This window comes from Acinonyx jubatus, chromosome F2, assembly GCF_027475565.1.
Source record: "Acinonyx jubatus isolate Ajub_Pintada_27869175 chromosome F2, VMU_Ajub_asm_v1.0, whole genome shotgun sequence".
In the NCBI taxonomy this organism is placed as follows: Eukaryota; Metazoa; Chordata; class Mammalia; order Carnivora; family Felidae; genus Acinonyx; species Acinonyx jubatus.
Genome location: NC_069394.1, coordinates 70,864,104 through 70,886,262, shown reverse-complemented (window position 1 = coordinate 70,886,262; position 22,159 = coordinate 70,864,104). Strand labels below are relative to the sequence as shown.

The window sequence follows — 22,159 nt, the reverse complement described above, 5'->3', positions numbered from 1 at the left end:
ATGAGGAGGGTACTTGTTGGGATGATCACTGGGTGTTGTATGGAAACCAATTTAACAGTAAATTATATTTAAAAAAAAATTAAGGCATCCAAGTGTTCATTTCAGATCAGGCCATGATCTCACAGGTTGTGAGTTCAAGCCCCACATGGGTTCTGTGCTGACAGTGTGGGGGCTGCTTGGGATTCTCTCTCTGCCCCTCCCCTGCTTGTGCCAGCGTGTGTTCTCTCACTCTTAAAAATAAACACGAAAAAAGAGAGAGAATCCCGCGTACTTACTCTCCCCCACCCCCCCCCCACCCCGTATTCCAGAAAGATTGATGCCATCTGAGCAGAAACAATGAAAGAAAATTTCTCAATCCATTTCTAGTAGACACATGTTAGTCAGAATGTGTCCTTCCTCCTTTTTACCAGCTTTCTGACTACTCTGCGCTTTCCCTCCGGTAGCTGGATTCACTCTGAGCCTGCTCAGGAAATCTTCAGTAGAGGCTGCTGCCTCATTCGAGAGGTCCTGGGCTTGTGCCGGCCTACAGCTAATCAGACTTCATTCCCAGACTGATTTTTGGTTTGGCCTTGGATCGCTGAATCCTGTGCTGCATCTCCAGAAGCCACCCAGGATTACGCCGTTGCCCTCCAAGGCCACTCAGATTCAATCAATCCAATGTGAGTGTTAAAAAGTACAGTTTAAAACAGAACTTGTGCTTCCAGCAAAGCTGGGCTGAATCACCACAGAATCATATCCAACTAAATCACCTTCTCTGAGATAAAGGATCCTACAGCCTCTACGTGCTGGTCTTTCTGAAGTGTTAAGTGCCGTAATTTTTGTTTCATTTACACAACTTTCCTACAACCAGTAAGTGGAAAAGGTGAACTCAGCAGGCCTGGGTTGCTCAAAAGGAGGTCTGTCTTCAGGACTGGCCTTGATCGGCTCGAAGGTTGTGGAATATTCTGGCTGATAAGAATGTTTCTGTATGCCTGAGACCTTGGGCCACGCTCTACCAGCCGGACCAGATAAGTTTACCCTGACAATGTGATTTTTGAAAACGCGTGGTTTTGCTCGGGCTGGGGTGGGAGTGATGGAGTCAGTGACACAGACACCGTGTGCTCATATAAGTGACCCCCAGTAAAATCCCTGCGTACAAAGGCTCAGCTAGTCTTCTCTGATGGGTGACACTTCACGCATGCCGTGACGCATCACTGCTGAAAGAATCAGGCTCATCCCAAAGCGATTCCACTGGGGTAGGAGAGCAGGAAGCTTGTGTTTGGTTTCTCCCGGACTCTGCCCCATGCACCTTTGCACTGCCCTCATTTTTCACCTGTGTCCTCCGTCTGTAATCAACCACAACCATGAGAATAACAGCTATTCCATGAGTCCTTTTAGCGAATCATCAATCTGAGAATGGTCTTGGGGACCTCTGCCATAACCAGTATTTTCATTTTCTTTGAAATAATAACTTACCTTATATTGAATATCCTGGAGGATTTCAGTCACAGCCTTCAGACCTACATGTTCTTTTCCTATCTGAAATACATAAAGCATAAACCACACCACAAAATTTTTTAAACACTCAGCTTTTACTCAAAATAACTAACAGAAAGTAAAGTTCAAGTCCACCTGAATTTCCTTCTCAGGGAGTAAGTAGATGACCTTTTTATTAATAACCAGGTCAACTTCTACTAAAGGCAATTAAAGTTGTAAGAGAAGCTAGTATAAGAAAGTATTAGCTATGTTCTTGGACATTTCCAACAATTCATTCTAAATTCATCTTGCTCTGTATGGATTATCGCCCACTCTGCTCTATGTAATTGACCCTTGAACAATGAGGGGGTTAAGGGGCACTGACTCCTGTGCCCTTGAAAATGACGTATCATGTCTGACTCCCCAAAAACTTACCTACTAATAGCCTACTGTTGACCTGAAGCCTTACTGAAAGCAACAGTCAATTAACATGGATTCTGAATGTTATACGTGTTATATACTGTATTCTCACAATAAAGTAGGCTGGAGAAAATAAAATATTATTAAGAAAATCATAAGAAGGAGAAAACATTTACGGTACTATACCATAAAAAAATCCACGTATAATGGACCCATGCAGTTCAAAGTCATGTTTGTTCAAGGGCCAACTGTTTATCAAATGATTACAATTTCAAGGGTATTTCAAGGATATTTCTTATTAAAATTGCTCATCACATTCCAAACACTTTCATTTTTACCTTTGGCATTTTTAGACCATTGTCATAAAGACTTTACCAACGTTGAAAAATTGTATTAACTCAGAAAAGTAAGTATGTGATTTCATATTTAAAGTCACCAAAATCAGGACATCTCTTGATTACCACTGGACATAACTGTAAAATCACCTTTTTATTCTTAAATACATCAAAATATGCTGTTCACTGATTTTCATTTTAAAACATTACATATCATTACATATTTTTAGTGTATAATATGCTTCAAAGAACGGGAGCCTTCAAAGAAATCTGACATTAAGTATTCTTGACTTTAACATTAGAAATTGTAAGTGCCATGTGATTTCCACTTTTCGACCAGGTTTCAATGGTCCGTGATAACGGACGACAGCAACAGCAAGAGATAACTTAAAATCTTAGATAAACACTGTTATCATTCGCTTTTTCTCTTCCACAGAAAGGTGTGGAGAATGACCTACAGGAGCTAGAAAAGCTGTCAACGTGTCGCCATTTTCCGTGTCTCTCCACGGGCAGCAACTGCGAAGCATGCCAGGTGAAGGGGCGAGAGAGAGAAAAGAGACAAGAAACTCACATAACCTAAGACATCCCAATCAGTTCCAAACAGCCAAGACTTCAACTATTTCCCAAGCGTTTGCAGTCCTCAGACAGGCTTTAAAGACAGAAAATGAACCCTCTAAAGCTAAAGAATAATACCGAAGGCAAATGTGAGTGCAGAAGCCTGGATCTGTTAGCAGAAGGCTTTGCCCAGTCACCTGGGGAAACAGACCTCTCTCTTTGTTGTACTCGGTTAACCATGACGTAGCATCTGGAGGATTCCAGATGGGGTCCGTTTTCCTTTAACCCATCTGCTGTCAGACTGTAACTTGTTGAAAGAGTCCTCAGTGTCGTGGTTCAGGAGCAAGGTCACCTATGCTGGGTGTCTGGGTTCTGAGTCTGACTCACTTTTCAGCCTTAAGCAAGTTTACTTAACCTCTATGTCCTTCAGATTCCTCATCTGGGAGGGGCGGGGGCGGGGGGGGGGGGGGGGCGCTGATAGGGTGGAAGATAAGACTACAAAAGGACATGGAACATGGCAATTCAATTAATACCACCCATTATCATCCTCGCTCAGAATGTCACACAGCATCAAACAGTTGTGACATCTGGTAGCACTCAACTATCATTGGCTCCTTCGATCTACAAAGATTCTTTACTTTCTGCAAGAGTTTTAAATCTGCAACAAACCCTGGCGAATGCTCCCTCTCTTCCTTTCCTCCTTTGCCAAATTTCTGTACGAAGAGTTTATCACCACCACAAGCAAGCCCAGACGATACTCTGTATGCCCCGGCCCCAAGATCCCACGGCAATCCAGGTGACAGCACGGCCTGGTGCCAAGGACCGGGAGGGAGGCCAGGTCACGTCTTACCTCCCACCTTCGCCATCTTTCGCTGTCATCCAAAACGCAAACCGTGGGCCCCGTGCGCTTCCACCTTCTCACTCCGCCTCATCTCCACCAAGCCCTCTGCGACAGGGCGCGAGCGCATCTCCGACCAGCTCGGCCACCACCCCCCGGTCTACCGATCCCCCTCAGGTCTGCTTGAGGCGCAGCTCTCCCAGGCCTGTCCAGTGGGCGCTGTGCCGTCTCCCTCAGAGACAGGGCTGAAAGCTGTGGTCAGAGCCCTGCTGTTCCCCGCCCCGATGGATACTCTGACCCACGTGCACGGGGCCGTCGTCCTCTTGAGTGCACCACCCGCTGTCAAGATCCACTTGGGGCAATGTTTTTACAAAATGACTCACTGGTCACTCCCTTGTACGCATCACCTCCTGCTGTCACTACGGGGGGGGGGGGGGGCTTCACCGCCGGTCTGTGTCTTTACCCCCCCCCCCCCGCTGTCTGTGGTTTCTAGCACCATTCCGCCTCAGCACCCATCCCGAGAACACTCCCTGAATTTGTTTTCACTCTGAACACGTCAGCTCCAAAGACCATTCCCTCTCACCACAGTTTCCCAGCCATCTAGCTCTCTCGCTCTTTTTTCTCTCTCCACATTCACTCATCTAAGGAGCCAAGACTCTCAGGGGCCTCTTAGCTTTGTCTCTTTCCCTTTCTGCCTACACTGAAGGAGACCCCTCTTCAACCGCCCCCAATTCTCTAATTTTCTGTGTCCTCCTAAATCATCTGCACTGCAACAGATCAATGAAACAATTTGCTAGAATGTTCTACTCTTCTACCTGGATAGAGAACCATCCACGATATGTCGTGCTGTACAATCTAGGATGTCCGCTTCCAAGTGGGTCTCCCAGACCGACGGTCAAGGCTATTATCATCTCCTCCTGGGCTATTTCTAAACCCAACCCCACACCAATGCTTCCCTTGCTTTATAAATAATGTTGCTTTGTACATCTCAGAGATTATGACCATCAGGCATGAGTTCCTCTAATTTCCAGCCATCCTCCACCTTCAAATTCATGCCATTTCTACCCAGTCTTTCTTCTAACCCCGTGTCGTGAAGAGAGGGTGGCCCCTCCTTCTTTCCAAGGTTAGTCTACCCACAAAAGCTCGTCATCCTACAGCCTCCTGTCTCCCCCAGACGTGTCTATATCAAGTATCCCTTTTCTTTCCAGTATTTTTAAACTCTGCATCTGCACCGGTGCTTTTTGCACAAAATTAAAATGCAGGCAGACCGCAGATCTCGAAATGAAACAAAGAGAACATCCCTGTGCAGCAGCACGAGTTATTACCCCATCTGCCTTTCTCTTCCTGAGCCAAGCCTCCTGAACGGGAAGCCCATGCTCACGGTCTCTGGCGGCCTCCTCGCTCATTTTCCACTCCTCTCGCCTAAGTGTGAGACCCCCAGATGGACTTCAGTCCTTCTCCTTTCTGCTTCAGTGGGCACTCCTGCTCAGTGCTTCTTTCCTTCATGACATTTGGCTCTCAAAGTGCCTGTACCTTTACTGTCTCCTAGATAATCTGATTTTTTCCTCACAGCAAACTTTGGAAAGTTAGAACAAGGGTGCATTCTCTTAGGCTTCCCCTTGCTTACAACAAGGAGCTTCTTCCTAGAATAGTGAAGCCCGGTCCCCAGAGTCCTGGCTTTCCGCCTAGTGTTCTCTTACTGCGTGTCACATGTAATATGCTGAGAATCAGTAAGTGAAAATACTATCACGTCTAATTCCACTCACAAATATTTATTGGGTACCAACTGCAGAGATGAATCTAATGCGGTCACTTCCCTTCTCTGTGAGTGCTCAGTTATTTGTACTATTTTATTTTATTATTATTTTATTCTTAGTTTTTACTAATAAGACATTGCCTTCTACTTCTCTTGCCTCAACATCTCAAATTTGGATGCTTTATTAACTTTTTCAGGTTTCAAAAAATAGACTTCAATAGCTAGCACACTTAGGAACACTAAAGAATTATCAAAATGTGTATTTATAATTAAAAACATTTTTACTGATATCCCGATGCCCCGATTTCCTTCCATTTACAAAATGCAGTCATAAAACAGAAGTAATATAGGGCCCTGCCTGTAAAAGACCCATGAAGTAAACAGTAAGAAGGTTCATTTAAAACTGTAAGAATTAGTTTTCCAATTCTAGGACATGTGTCATACTTTCAAGATATTGATTTTAAAATATTAACAGGCTAAAACCAGATGGCTGCTTTCAAACATCAATAGGAAAATATCCGAGAAAGAAATTTATAATGGAAAATTATTGTACATAATAATACTATTGAAATATATACCACCCAGGGGCACCTGGGTGGCTCGGCTGGTTAAAACATCCACCTCTGGATTTCGGCTTGGGTCATGATCTCATGGTCTGTGGGACTGAACCCCACGTGGGGCTCTGTGCTGACAGTGTGGAGCATGCTTGGGTTTCTCTCTCTTTCTCCCTCTCTCTCGCTCTCTGCCCCTCCTCCATTTTCTCTCTCAAAATAAATAAACTTAAAAAAAAAATGAAGAAGAAAAGAAAAGAGATCTATACCACACACAAGAAAAGCAGGTTTGCAAAGGCCCAACTCTCTTTGGAAGATTAAGTTACTAAAGATCACTTTGCTAATATTACTGCTCTGGTCTCACATTCTCCAAGAGGCAGCTTGGAACCACGTATACTTGCGATAATGGTTCCTGGTCTTGTCAGTGACACTAAGTCTCTGTGACTATAAACAATGCCTGACCTCTCTGGCCCTTGGTCTCTCCTCTGTAGGATGGGGAAGGGGAAAGCCGGATGTCTTTCACCTCTTAACCTTTTAGGACATCCAACGGGTGATAAGACAAAGTTAAAAAGATTCACGGGAGGAACTAGATTAAAATTTTTACCTTTGAAAGTATGTGGTCTGTTTTTTTGTAGGTTTCACAAAATTTATGTAATAAATTGTGTTCATTTATTATTCTGCCCACCACAGAGCTCAAATCTAAACTTACTTATTTATTTATTGACCATATCCACCAAGATCTTTTCTACCAACATCTTACTTTATCACTGTTTTCTATCAGACGCTTCAAATCTTCTTGGAGTGAAAATTATTCACAATAAAGAGCTAAAAGAATCTACTATGTGATTATATTATTGACTTTTCTTCAATTTTACAGAAAGCCAGGGTCTAAAAACATTTTCTAAAAACATTTTTTTTCATTAATAAAATGAACTCTGCCTTCGGGAGACACTTTCTCCATCGTTTTGCCAAAGACGCTGAAGGCCAGTTTGAAGAACAGTTCTACTAACTAAATGAACCACGTTCTACCAGTGAATATGGTTGCTCTCCCATGAGCCAGAAAAATCAAGTTTTCCAACTTTAAATTATCTGCGTTTTCTGTACAGGAGTTTAATAAGTAACGAAATTGAGGAAGAACAAAAAACATTCTGCAAATGAATTAGAAATAAGCATCTCTGAACAATCCAACAGTCACAGCAAAAGACCATTTACCTGAACGAACAAAGCAATGATGGCAATTCCATGTGGCTTCCCCACGGCCTCATCAATACTGCCAAACAGGGTGGCATTCCAGTGGATCAGATGAAGCTGGGTAAACAACAGACAGGTCACCTCATCATTAACGTATTTCTAGTGAGAACAAAGAGACATCCATTTCTCCTAAATTATATCTATTACATCTCTATGGTATCATATGAAACAAAAGTATACCCAACAGACCCAAACAGACCACTGCTTTAATTCAGGCGCTCTGTAGGAATTCTTTCCTTCTTACCTCTTTTTTTTTTTTTAATGTTTGTTTATTTTTGAGAGACAGAGAGAGAGGAGCAGCAGAGAGAGAGAGGGAGACACAGAATCCAAAGCAGGCTCCAGGCTCTGAGCTGTCAGCACAGAGCCCGATGTGGGGCTCGAACTCATGAACCGCGAGATCGTGACCTGAGTTGAAGTCAGATGCTTAACTGACTGAGCCACTCAGGCACCCCCCGCTTCTTATTTCTGAACAGAAGCAATGCTCAGTGGATCATTGCCTCTTGAGTTACGTTTTGATCATAATCAGGACTGCATCTAAGGGGAGTGGCCGATTTCACACTGAGTTAGTTGCCTTTCCTTAAATGGCATCCCCCTCTAGTTCTCAACAGGACAAAACTTCGGGTTTGGGCACAAACACCAGAACTCATTCCAGGGATTAGTACCTGCAAAATCAAATACTGTGTCACCCACGATTTCCATCAAGAATAAGACAAAGCCAGCCTCAAGTTCTGGTAAATTATTTCAACTCTCTTAAGGATAAACAGAGATAGCACCCTATAATGCTGCATCTTCTTAAAAGTCACGGTAACATAATGAATGTTGATGTAGAGCTCTAAAAGAAGGCCATTTCCTGCAGCGGAGATAAAATTTTATCTGTGAAGGAATGACAAACAGTGCTCTAGAGGACTCCCTCACTCCTAGCTTCATGAAGCTTTGTAGCTTTCAAGTTTATCTAGAATATGCACTTGCTCCTACAGCAGTGATAAAACACTTGCAAGAAGCCAGATTCCATTCCCTGGTTAAATTCAAATGCCCACTGAGGTTCTTAGTAAAGCAGCAGCAAGGTAAACCGTCCACCTGGAATGCTATCTTTCATCACTATAGCTTTTAATCAAGTTAGAATTACTTACCACTTTAAAACACTGCCCCATTTAAATATTAGTTCTAATCCAAAAATACGTAGCTAAAATTCATCACCATGTCATTTTAGCATCTGTATTAAAACGTGAGGGGAAAATTACCATGAGAATAGTCAGTAATTTGATTTTTCTACCTCTGAATTTGTCCAGCTAGAATTCGAGATGATAAAGCTGACCACTAGAGGGCGAAAATGAAATCCTCTGCCTGTAATAGAAACAGTAACCTAGAAAAAGACCACATTCAAGGCCAAGCTAGGACAGGCTCTGAAAAACCAACATGGACTGTGACTGCCCAATAAATGTAACTGTCAAGGCACTGCCTCTGAGAAAACAATGTTCTATAACATTTCAATTAATAATGAAAGACAGACCAATTTTAATCTTTCCTTTTCTGGCTGTAACAATAGCCTGGGAGTCCCCGTGGTACAGATAAGTATACAGCATACAGATAAGAACTGACCGCCTTAATTAGATAAACAAAGAAGGCCCAAGGTTGAAATCTATTTTTATTCAACAAATTGCAAAGTTCCAATCAACATTTTTCTTACTTCTCATAGCAACATTACAAAGTACTTTTTTTTCTGAAACAAAAGGAGCAAAAAAAAAAAAAAAAAAAAAAGCATGGTTTTGTGTTTTGCTTTGCCACTCCTTGTATGTAATTCAGCAACATCGTTACTCACACCCTGCGTTCAAAAACTGCTCCAGGGTATTTTGTGTTTAAGAAATCGAGGGTCCCCAGTCCTTAGGCATATGCTCCACACGGTGACTTGGTTTCCGAGAGGAACTTTACTGTGAAGACACGGGACAGACACTACCTGGGCCAGGTGAGCAAGGTCAGAATCGACAGTCATCAGTCATGTTGATAGCATGCACCCTCGACAGGATGCGGTGAAAACGACATTTTACCCCTATGGTCTTCCTCCCAACAACCTGAAACCCCAGTCTAATCGTGAAGAAAACGTCAGACGAATCCCAGTAGAGGGACATTCTATAAAACGCCTGACCAGTATTCCTCAAGACCGTCAAGGTCAACAAAAGCCAAGGAAGCCTGAGAAAAGGTCGCAGACAAAAGGAGCCCAAGAAGACAGAGGAATTACAAATAACACAATATCACTGGTGAGCTCCTGAGACACAGAAAAGAAATAGCTTAAAACTAAGGAAACTGAATAAAATTAAAACTTAATGTATAGGGGTGTCTGGGTGGCTCAGTCAGTTGAGCATCTGATTCTTGATTACGGCTCAAGTCATGATCCCAGGGTCGTGGGCTCGAGCCCCGCGTCAGGCTCCGCACTCAGTGTGGATAATGGAAAATCGCCAGGACTCTTGTGTGACTAGCACAGAAGGTTCTCTCTCCCTCTCCCCCACTCGCTCACTCTCTCTCTCAATCTCTAAAATAAAATTAAAAAGTAAAAATGAAAATAAAAAAATCTTACGTATGTATACATTTTGGTCCACTAATCATAAGAAATGTAAAATGCTAAGGTAATACGTTAATAACAGCGGGACTGGGTATGGGTTATATGGGAACTTTCTGTATGTCTCCACAGTCTCCCTATAAATCTAAAAGTGCTCTAAAAAGACGAAGTCTTTTTTTTTTAAGGGAAATGCTGTCACCTCAGCCGACCCAAGCTAAAAAAGGATAATAACGAAAGCTCACTATGACTCTTGTGTGACTAGCACATAACACAAAATGAAACAGCCAGAGAATCTCTACCACCTGTTGTTCATTCTACCGTCTGGGTCTTAAATAATCACCTGCGACTTGGCAGTTGAGAGGCAGAAGAGATTCATCCTTCACAATCAACAAGGGACCCAAGATTTGGAAAACAAAGCGCTGTTCTGGTACTAACTGGGCACCCTCTTCTCCTGGAGGCTCTTGCTCTCGCTGTAAGACACCATTAAAGAAAGACCCCTGTTCCCCACCATTTGAACACAGTTAATTCAAGGACCAGGCTGAGGTCCAACACGTTGTGGAAATCGGCCGTAACCTAGTAGTAGTAACTCAGATGCACGATCCACTAAGGTAACACTCCACGTTTCTGCCGCCTCTCCGCTTCAGCCCTCTCCGCGCTCCCTGAGCCCCTCCTCACTCCATCTGAAGGAGTTTGCTCGGGCCCCGTAACAAAGCACCAGAGACTGGGTGATGGGAACGACAGAAATTTATCTTCTCACAGTTCTGGAGGCTGACAGTCCAAGACCACTGTCAGCAGGTTTGGCTTCTTCTGAGGCCTCTTTCTTCGGCTTGTAGATGGCCACCTTCTCCCTGCGTCCTCACATCATCTTTCCCCTGTGTGTGTCTGTATCCAAATTCCCTCTTCTTATACAAGGACACCAGTCGTACCGGGTTAAGGGCCCACTCCAACAACCTCATCTTAGCCTAATTACTTCTATAAAGATTGTGTCTCCAAATATGGTCACATCCTGAAGACCTCAACATATGAATGGGGGAGAGGGGAACAATTCGGCCCATAACACCATCTATCTCACCGTTTCCTCTCTCCCCACCTTAATGAAGTGTTTGCAGAGCTCAAAAGCTTGAATTATTCACATTGACTTCTGTCTCTCTCAGCCCCCTCCTGATTCCTACCATCTTATATTTTGCTTTATACTAGTCTTGCTTCTGTATCATAAAGCAAAGCCATAGAGACAGGAAATTATCAGTGCACAGGAAGAACTAAAAGTACCTCTGAGAGTAGCTAGAGCATATGTAAGTCTGTCCAAGACAGGAAAGACAAGGCTGGAAGGTATAGGGGTTCCGGTGGCACAGAACTTTCGAATTTATCCTAACTGTATCTAGGGGAACACTAAGAATGTATTAGCACAGTGAGGACTTTTATTACTTACGCTGCTTAGAATGAAATGTTCCCATGCCGATGTCTGTCCTTCTAAGGTCTCCTGACAGAGGAGGGTGGAAAAGAAGTGGAAGATGGACATAGGAGACTGGAAGATAAGCTAGGAGGGTACCACAAAAGCTCCTTAATTTCATGTGTCAATATGGCGTGGCTATGGTGCTCGTTTTTTTGGACAAATACCAGTCTAGCCGTTTTGCTGTGAAGGTCCTTTTTTTTTAATACCTATGTATTTATTTTGAGAGAGAGAGAGAATGCGTGGGGTGGAGGCAGAGAGAAAAGAGAACGAGAGCAAGAGAGAGAGAATTCCAAGCAGGCTCCACGCTGTCAGCACAGAGCCCTACGCGTAGCTCCATCTCACGAACCATGAGATCATGACCTGAGCTGAAATCAAGAGTCAGACGCTTAATTGACGGAGCCACCCCGGCGCCCCTGTGAAAGTACTTTTTACAGATGATGTGGTGGGCCTCATCCTGTTAGTCGAAAGCCTGACAAGCAAAGACTGAGGTCCCCTGAAGAAGAAGCAACAGTACTTCCAGATTATAACATAAAAATTCTACCTGAGTTTCCAATCTTTGGTCTGCCTGCAGATTCCAGACTGGCCATGTGATTATAATCAAATAAGTCAGTTACTTAAAACACATCTCAGTGTCTCTCTCTGTGTCAGATACGTATTCTCAGTATGTATTTTGTTTCTCTCGAGAACCCTAACCAATACGGGTTGCACAAACGACCAAACAAAAAGTGTGGAAACAAGTGGACGTTTAGATATGGACAATTCTAGCAGCAATATGAAGAAAGGCAAAGGACTCTAACAATTAAAGTGAGAGCATTTGCAATTTACTCTCCTAAACCTAAGTGTAGTTCCTATAGGGAAGAGGAGTGGAAGGACAAAACAACCCACATACGAACAGAAAATACAGACTAGAACTTCCACCCATTTACTTTCATCCTTTTTAAAATTTCATTTCCCTGTGCTTCCCAACATAACTGTACGAACAGAAGAAGACAGATCCAGGCAAAACCCATACTGGTGCACGTGTATAACTTACTACTAGACATGCACGATGTTAAGGACACGTGCTCCAAAATTTGCTTAGGGACAAATGAGTTTGAATGGAGAGGCAGACAATATTAAGAACATGGCTCAGAAAACGATGAAGCGGCCAATCGAGTCCAAGGGGGGCTTAGCAGAGGTCCATGCAGACAGCCCTTAGCAGTCAAGGGAACTTGGAAGCTGACTTCAAAGCCTGACGGTACAGCCATGCTCTGGGGTGTGAATGGTGTGCAGGGCCGTGCAGACTGCAGAGGCGGGAACAATGGGCACTTCCTCTGCAACTCCACTCCTGAATTCTTAGAGGCAGCAGGCTCTCCTGAAAGATCTCTGAGCTAGCAATCCCGAATCGTAGACTCTTAGACTCAGAATCACAGCTCTTCAGCTGTGTGAACTTCGCAAGTCACTAACTTGTCCGAGCCTCAGGATCTGCAACACAAGGAGAGCTGTGTCTTCCCCGCTCGGCTTCTTCACACCTCTCTCTGCCCGCTCACCATACTCTCTTGATTCTGAGATTTCTAGCACGTTTTGCACTCATCAGCATCAATTCTCTGCAGGCAGCAAAGGCACAGACGCAGGATGAGGCATCTTGGGAATGGAGAGCAGCCGACCAAGTGACGGTGACACCCAAGTATTTACGTGCCCCTGACCGTCTCTACGGAGTCTAAGGGTTAGGAGTGTTATCACTACATCTGCTGCCTACACTCTCACTCCGTCTGGGTCCCCGGGCTCAAGGTGACAGCAAGCAGGACTCTGCCTTAGCAGCTGAAAAAGGGAGAAGTCTTCAGTCACAACAATGGGCACTTCACTCTCCCTCCAAGGACAAAAGGTGTTGGTCTCCGCCCACCTTGGCTGCGGCTGAGTAGAAGAAAGTGGTTTTCTCTAGCAAAGCCGACTCCTTCCTCACTTCCTACTGCTCTCCCCCACCCCCACGACCGCCCAACCCCGAGGCCCCAATGCATGTGGCCTCAGATGAGTTACAAGGTAGGTATCACAGAGAACTGGAAAAGCAAAGATCCGTAATTTCTCTATCGGCATCGTGACCATCATCCCTGCCGATTAAAAAAAGAAAAAAGGAAAAAGCTGACCATCCAATAACAATTGTAAAGCATCCTTTCATAGTTTAAGAGAAACTCTTTGAGCTTCTGCTACACGGCTCACAAATTCAAATTTCCTGCAATTGATTGTGCTGCTGAGCCATTAGTACCCATGAAACGTTCATCTTAATGTACTTAACTCACAGCAATAGATAAATTTGTCCAAAGTTATGAAACTGTGACAAGCCGCAGCCTTATAATCACTTATTTGTCACCGAGAAAAAGAAGTTTGAAGATTTCATGGCGGCCTAACAGAAAGCTATCTTCAAGATAAATGATGTTTATTATTAACATAAATAACACGACAGCACTAAAGTACAAAAGAATGAATCATGAGGAATGGAAAAAGCAGTAAATTACGGCTGAAGAGGCAATGATAACTCACAAAGTTCTCTCCCCAGCCCTGTGCACTCGCTCACACAAGTTCTGTGAAAACTCTCCTCCGGTGTTTCGTGGACAATTCCTTCCGAATGGCTTCACGTCAGCTCAAGCTGAGTATCTCTAGAACGGACATCAACTCCCTTACTCTCCCACCATGGAGCCCCAACCTCCAGGACCTGGGACCTTGGACCCTGCCCCCCCCCCCCATCTCCAACTCTGCCTTTCCCCAGCTCCTAATCATTTGCATTATAAAGCCCAACTGATTTCTCTTTAATGCAGCATTCACCACATTCCCTCTGTTCAAAAATGTCTAATTTGCTTTATTTCCTGCCCATGGGCAGGGATCATGGATCCCATGGATCATGGGATCAAATTTCTTTAACCCCATCCCTCTCCATCCTAACTATCTCCAAAACATTCAAATCACGTGTGACTCCTGACCGTTCACAACAGCCTTCCTGTTCTGTTTAATGTTCCACTTGCTTGGAACGGAGACTGTCGGGAGACTCATCCAAACTCTCCCTATCTTCCTGGGCCTTGACAGGCATTTAATAGACAGATACACTGATGATGCAGATAACGGAGATGAAAAGAGGTACAACCTGACCCAACAGACACGAAGGAGAAGGGATCACTGAGGTTTCTAACCTGTATCGCTGACCAAAAATAAGAGTTCGGTTGTAGAGAAGAGTTGAAAGTTATGTCTCAACAGTCCAGCTGGTCTCCCAGGGGTAAGACGTGCAGAACGAAGAACTAACTGCCTTAAGAAGAAGGGCTGACGGTGTAGACTACACACATCCTCAGATATCTAGACAGACAGCCTTATGGAGTCAGGTCACCCATGGGTCCAGTCATAAAAGAGACTGACAGAAGGGCAAAGACTGAGATTTTGGAAATGGTGAGATGAGGAAAAGGGGAATTTCAGACCCCAAATCTGGAGGAGGAAACCAAGAAAATTCCAAAGACCTATTAGGACAAATGGATCATTTTAGGAGAAGCGTTAAGGCTGTGCTACCAACAAGGCTACAAAGAAACAGAAGAAAATAAGGAAAGGAAAAGATGTGGGACCCACCTCCTTTCAGAGATTATTGAGAGGGCAGTGGCAATACAATGAAAGAAGCAGAGTATAAAGGCGTAAGCGTCGGGGCGCCTGGCTGGCTCAGTTGGAGGAGCATGTGACTCTTGATCTTGGGGTCATGAGTTCAAGCCTCATGAAGGGTGTAGAGATTACTTAAATAAAACTTTAAGGAAGTAAAATAAAGGCCTTAGGATAAAACCAGCAGGGCAAGGCCACTCACCCAAGAAGGTGAGCAGTGAGTATCAGAAAACAAATCAAAAGGTGGCTCAAGTGACTGCTAAGTGCTCTTTCTTCAAGTAAGGAGAAACAGTATGCTTGAGTTCAAGAATAAGTCATCTTTCACTTTCAGTGTCCTTTTTATCTATTCTTTCAACGGGTACAAGTAAAACTGGGGAGAATCACAAGTTGCTATACATTTTGATAAATCAGAAGTATTCAGGGGCGCCTGGGTGGCTCAGTCGGTTAGGCGTCCGACTCCGGCTCAGGTCATGATCTCACGGTTCATGGATTCGAGCCCCGTGTCGCGCTCTGTGCTGAACGCTTGCTGGGAGCCTGGGGCCTGCTTCGGATTCTGTGTCTCCTTCTCTCTCTGCCCCTCCTCCACTCACGCTCTGTCTCACCCTGTCTCTCAAAGATAAATAAATGTAAGAAAAAAGAAAAAAAAGGGAAGCGTTCAATGCACCTATGAACTCAGATGCAACTGTACCTGAGAAGCATTCTTCTGCCAAACTCTAGTCATTGAGAACTTTCCTCTGAGCTGGGCCACTACCTATTATAGATTCGTCAAGAAGAGACCCTGGTTTCTGGGTCCTGATTTGGGCGAACTGCTTTCCTTAGTCCCAAAGAAACGCAACGTGGGGAGAGGTACAGCCGGTCTCCCACCAGATTCTGAGTGTCAGAAGCCAAGAGTGCCCCCGCACCTGTGCTCTGGCCCACTCCAAACACCCACTCTCAGAGTACTCCGGAAGAGCTATGGAATTAGAAAAAGGGAAAGAAAAGATAAGGTCTCAGCTACACCTCTGATAAGGAGAGGGCTGAAACAAAGAAGACATTAAGCATTCCAACTTAAAAAAGAACAAAAAAGAACAGGAAACTGGAAATGTTTTGAGTAACAAGATGAGAGCAATAATTAACTGAAAAAGAGCAGAGAAAGCACCCCCTCTCTCCAGATCCACTCCTAATTACCTCTGCAGATAAACAGAGATTTAGTGTGTATTATTTCCAGGTGCTGCTGCACTTTAAGATGTCATTGTCAATCTACCATACAGCCATTATTCAGAGAAGGACATCCAAGGTGTAGACAAATATAATAGTGACAAAGGGATGTAAAGCATGAAATGGAAAATAAATTATTTGAAATTCTATCTGACTGTCACTTACTTGTTATGTTTGCCTAAAAATTACGTAGCCTCTCACATGAGGTAGAAGAAAAATAGGAGGATATGTTAAAACATTTCAGAGCAACTTCATCTACTGATTTATTACTATCAAAAGCTATTTACAGTGCTCTTGGGGCTCAGAATTCTCAGTCCAAAAGGCACTAGAGTTCTGTGTAATCTACAAAAAGATTTTTCTCAAAGTAGAATGACCTCCTCTTGGAATGCTAATTTCTTTTGTTTACCTTGACATCTCTGCCCTCTTAGGAAGAGGGCATCTGAGTACTGTTAGGACACTTATCTCGAAAACTGGGAGATTCCTTCAGGAAGTTCATTAACAAACATTGGAAAAAAGGCTTGTTGGAGCAGTCTTCCGAATCAAAACAAACATCATTTTGATCTAATTCATATTTAACGTAGGATCAGAAGCAATTAAAACTGATTCTTTCGACACTGGTTTCCTTGTTTTCCGAGAAATATCCAATCTTGGTTTTGTTTTTTTTTTTTTAATCACCCATCTTATTTTCTAAAGAAAAGAAAATCTGAATTGCGGGCTGTGGCTGCAGTTAAATCGCTCTAACTAAACGTCTCCCTATTTCATTTGTTATTCTATGAAATAAAGAAAGCAAAGAGATGTCAAAGGGTCTTGGGGTTATAGAGCGGAAGTCATTTACAGACTGCATCTGTCTGCTCCATCCGGTCCGTCAGCAAATAACGTCCGTATTCTTTCCCCACTGCTCCCAAATAAAACCACATCTGACAAAACAGTTCTGAAATTACTAAGCACGAATGATACCTGGGTTTTAGCGTTCACTGCCTTCAACACTGGAAATACGAAGACCTCAAATCTTTTTATTGGGGAGTACAGGGTGTGAATAAATACAAACGCAAAACTTCTACTTCAACAGAAGGAAAAGATAAGTGAAAAGCATCAGGGTGCAGCATACATTCTAGAGGATGCTCTGGGTATTTGTATTTACTTAATGTGTACTGACGTCACGTTCTCCACCAGGCGCGGTCCGTCACGAACGTTCGCAAACATCTCCCTCGGTCCTCGCGATCGCCTTTCTAACAACAGATGCTATTGCGACTGTCACCAACACCCATCTTAACAAGAAGGGAATGGAGGCAGAGAAGACAAAGTAGACAGCTCACAAGTGGCAGAGCGAGGACGTGGCTACGGCACCTGGACGGCAGCTCTGTGCTCCAAAGAGGCAAGGTGGAAGACGATGAACGTAGCTTTCACAGCGTGAACGGTCGCACGCTGCCTAGAGGAACGACACACAGCGCTCTCTCTAGAGACCAGAAAAACCAGGGAGAAGAGAATGAAAAAAGAGTGTGCAAACCAGGAAACGGCTAGTAATCCAGGCAGGCTGTGTGACACTAACAAGCTCACAGGGCCGAGGTGTGAGTGCACAGCTCCTGGAGAAATTACCTGAGCTCTAAGACTCTCCGCTGTCAAAGAGAGCTGATACTATCTAACGTTTCAGGCCGTTACAAGGGCAAGAGATGCTATCTGGAAAGCTCCTGGAAAATATCACCTAAGTGCCGGCTAGAGCCGGGAGGGTGAGGAGAAGCGGAGGTGCCAACAGAACAGTATCGTGTTAAAACTGCACTAAAAGTCTCTGAAAACAACCGTATGCTCCTCTCCCTTCAGTCCGGTTCTTTGCTCATTGTGCTGCCCGACCTCACCTATTTTGTTTTGCTAAAGGTCCAAGATCACTAATAAGGCTTTTCATTACAGAAAGCTGGATCCCTTCCATCAGAGTCACAAATTCAAGTGCCTCTAAGAATGAGGCTAATCAATGAGGGCAAGCATGGGGTGAACAGGGACGGGAGAGCTGAGGAACATACCCTCTCGCCTCTTCTCTTCCCGCCGAGCAAATTCTCGTTGGGTCATCTAATACCCTCCCAGGTCTTCCCTTGCCATCTAGACGCCCATGATTCCAAAACCACCATCTTTCACCGAAATCTGTCTAGATCCCTTTACTCCACTGCCCACTGAAATATTTTAAATCGGCATTTCACCATTGAAGCCCGTCCACCAACTCCTCGGAGCTGTGTCCCCCGCTCTGTGCACCTGGCTCTGTCAATGGCCCCAAGCCAGACACCTCTTTCATCCTCTTCTTCCTTTGCAAAACAACCAAGAGCTATGTTCTGCCATCTTCTACCTCCTTAAAATCTCCCAGATCCGTCCACGTGACTCATTCCCACGAGCAGTTCCTGAGTTTAGATCTTGCCAGAATGACTGCCCAGGTCTCTCAACTTATCTCCATGTCTCCAAAGCAGGCATTTCAAATGCACCTCCCACCGTGCAGTCACCCGGTGCAAATCTGATCACGTCACTCTCCTCAGGAAGGCCCAACTAAGTCTTCTTACTGTCCCTGGGATACAATCTGAATTCCTCAATACGCAGCACAGCACAGCACAAGAATATGTCCTTCTATCAAAACACCTCTGTCAGTTTTCATCCTCCAACTTTATACACCTAATACATTGCCGATTAACCTAGTTTTCAGGAAATATATTTTAAAGCCGATTACGATATTCAAAATATTACAATTGCACGATAAAATGCATTTACCTGAAAATGTTAAAGTCCATTTTAATCCTCACCGTACCTGAAAAGCTACTTGTCTGTTAACACAGCATGCATACTCAGAGGCTTTTACTTTCTGAACTGCAATTATCTACAGCACAAATCAGAACCATTTTATTAGAAATATGAGAAGGCATATATCGTAGAGGGAAAAGAATGGTACTTGGTCTGAGTCTCAGCCATTACTGATGTACCTGGGGCAACTTATTTAACGCCCCATGACTTGATTATTCAACTGAAAAATACACATGACATCTAGCTCTAAGGGACATTTTACTGATTAAATAAGATATGGCATGTGTCTGGCACATGGATGGTCTTCATGAGCATGAACACTGTGTCCACAATTCCCTGAGGATTGCAGTAAAAGGAGTCTTGCATTAACTCCATGGATAAGAGATCACGCGAGGGATGCAAAACTTCCCGACAATAAAAACATCCAGCATCTTTGAAATACTGAGAGAAGAGTGAACTCTGACAGGCTCAAGAAATAAACGTACACTCAGAAATTCATGTAACAGATTTTCGCCCAAACATTCCCGCACAAGTGCAAGGACATCCCCGCCTCTACAACTAGACGAACACTCAACACTGCCCTTATCCTCAAGACAAAAAGCTCTGCAAAGATCCACACCTATGCTCCTCCCGCAAATTATTTCCTTATTGATAGAAGTTTTGTAATTTACTGGAAAACCATAACAAACTAATCCAGCTCACTTCTTGCTCAAGAGAGTTGCACAAAGAACCTTTCTTCAGCAAACTCGCAGTAAACTACATACATCACTTCTAGTGCTAATTAAAGGGGACCACGTTTCCCTGAAGTCTGTCTCAGACTCTCAGGCTAACACAGGAGCAATGCTACTGGGAACCAAATGCATATCAAATTATTTTAAAAGGCATTCTAGAAAACTGGGTTTTAACCTACCCCTGACCTAGAACATGGAGTCCAGGTTTCCTTTCAATGCTATGACAAGGTGAAGTATCACTCCGCTTGACTGAGATGGAACTTGTACCAAAACAACTCGGGTAAAAAAAAGGTCAACTAGGAACAGGAAAGGCATGAATGGGTGTGAACGAGAAAAAGCACAACAATTCTGATAGGAAATTTAACCTACGTTTACATGGCAGTGCGCTTGGATTTTGCACAGCTCCTATGACTTAGGGGGAAAACATTTCTAAAACAAGAGGATTACATTTTACACATAATCCAAAATGAATAATCACCAGTAACCACCGTGCTTTCCGCAAATGTTCAGAGGGCAGATATGGAAACACCAATTAGGAAATGAGAACGTCACCTATGCCTCAATTTGCCTACCAACGGGACCGATCTCTCCAGAACTGACTAGGCTCTCTGCTTGACTAGACTCTGCTTTACAACACTTATCCCCCCTGGTCTGCACAGCCATGGCTGTGGAAACAGTACTTTCACTGTGCTACTCGATGCTTTATCATCTTGGCCATCCACAACCATTCTCAAAAAAGAACCTATGTAAATTCAGATAGAAACACAATTATTGTTTTCCAAAAGTCTTTATTACAGGTAGCACATTTGTTTTAGACAAATGAGATATATCAGTGAGTGAAACTGTATTTTTGAGTGTATGTGAAGTCATAGGGACATGCCCCTCCGGAAAGCAAGGACCTTCCTTGCTCGACAGTAATGTAACTCAGAAGATAATTCTGCTAAAATCACTGTGGACATGTACAGTTATTGTATTACCTCTGCTTTTACATAACACGGTATTTGATATTTTTAATTAATGTGCTGTTAAGGCTTAAGCCGGAACCAAAGCTTAATGAAACACTGTTTCCGTGGGAAAATGGTAACCACTTTCTGGAGAGCGCTCCCCGGCACATTTTCAATGAGGCACCACGACGAAGACAAAAGCGATGACGGGCGACACTGTCCAAAGGTCGATTTATTATAGCAGGCTTAGTGAAAATGTAATGTTGTAAAAATACAAATTAAAATGCAAAAAGCACCATCACTATAAAAAATGCTTACGGAGGACTCCTGCTAAATTTTGAAAATAAGTCCAGAAGAGAGATCTTGGGGAGCACAAAGCCTCTCCTCTGGTAGTGTCTAACTGGTGCGACTGGATGTTCCCACTTTCTGCAGACACAGCTGCCTCCCCTCCCCCTTCCTCCATGCAGACAGAACCTCAGCTACATTTCTACATATCAGACCAAGTGTTTACGACAAGCCTAGAGCCCTCCTCAGCCCTACAGAGTGAGCCTGACTAAGCCAAGAGTGACAGCTTTGTCTTCTCCCTTGAAATGACCATCCCAGGAACCCGCGTGTACAGAAATTCTGGCGAATGACACCTGAGGAGAGCTCTGCTGGATGGCAGGGGTGAGGAAGACCTCTGGGAAAACATCTGGTTGCTAAAAAGAGATTCCTAAGGCTGGTAACAGCATGGAGCAGGGCAAACCCTGTGGCCAATTAACTGGCAACAACTGCTAGAGCTGAACTACGCCTCTCCTACACAGGCTACCCTTCTAAGTGTATGCTCGCCAAACAGAATACTCACAGAAGCTCTAGTCTAACAGACCAGACCTGAATGTAACCCGAATGCCGATCAACAGTGGAAAAAATACACCGTCGAAAACTCACGCAATGATATGCTACTACACAAGAAAGTAAACAAAGGAAACATACACGCTACAGTGTAGCAGACTCCAACGTAGACTTTTAAAAAACGAAGACACAGGATAACAACTACTATGTGATTCGATTTATACAAAGCCCCCAAATGGGCAAAACTTACCTATGATGTTGGAAGTCAAGATCACGGTTAACTAACCTTGGAGGAACCGTGACGGGAGCTTCTGGGATACTGGTCGTGCTCTGTTTGTTGATCTGCATGCTGGTTTTTCATAGGTATGTTTACCTTCTGAAAATGCAGTGAACTGTCTATTCGTGGTTTGGGCACCTTTCTGTACGTACGTTACTTACCTATAAGATGTTTTATTGTAAAAAATAGAGATGGCACCAAAAGCAGAACCAGTAAGAGAAAAATTTGATATATCAGATTTCATCCAAATCAAAAAGTTTTGGACATCAAGCAACACCATCAGCAAAACGAAAACACAACGCATATGGATAGCCAACAGACCCACGAAAAGACGCTCCATATATCATTAGGGAAATACAAACCAAAACCACAAGGAGAAACTCCTTCGAACCCACTAGAATGGCTCTCATCAAAAAAGAAAGACAACAGCCAGTGTTGTCCAGGATGTGGAAAAATTGAAGCCCTCACACAGTGCTGACAGGATTGGGAAAATGATGCAGTCCCTTTGGAAAACAAATTAGCAATTCCTAAAATGTTAACCACAAAGCTACCATATTGCCCAGTAATTCCACGCCTAGGAAATTAGGTGTGGACTGCCATATTACCCCGAATTCCACACCCAAGAGA

General features: G+C 43.7%; 1 protein-coding gene across 1 annotated transcript in view; it reads right to left on the bottom strand.

Moving 5' to 3' along the window:
- Positions 1-22,159, bottom strand: part of CA8 (carbonic anhydrase 8) — an 89,933-nt gene that overhangs the window by 38,782 nt on the left and 28,992 nt on the right. The window contains exons 4-5 of the mRNA XM_027042921.2: positions 7,123-7,218; positions 1,456-1,518 (exon numbers count right to left, since the gene is read on the bottom strand). Coding sequence (XP_026898722.1) covers positions 1,456-1,518; positions 7,123-7,218 — 159 coding nt within the window. The remainder of the gene's footprint in view (positions 1-1,455; positions 1,519-7,122; positions 7,219-22,159) is intronic.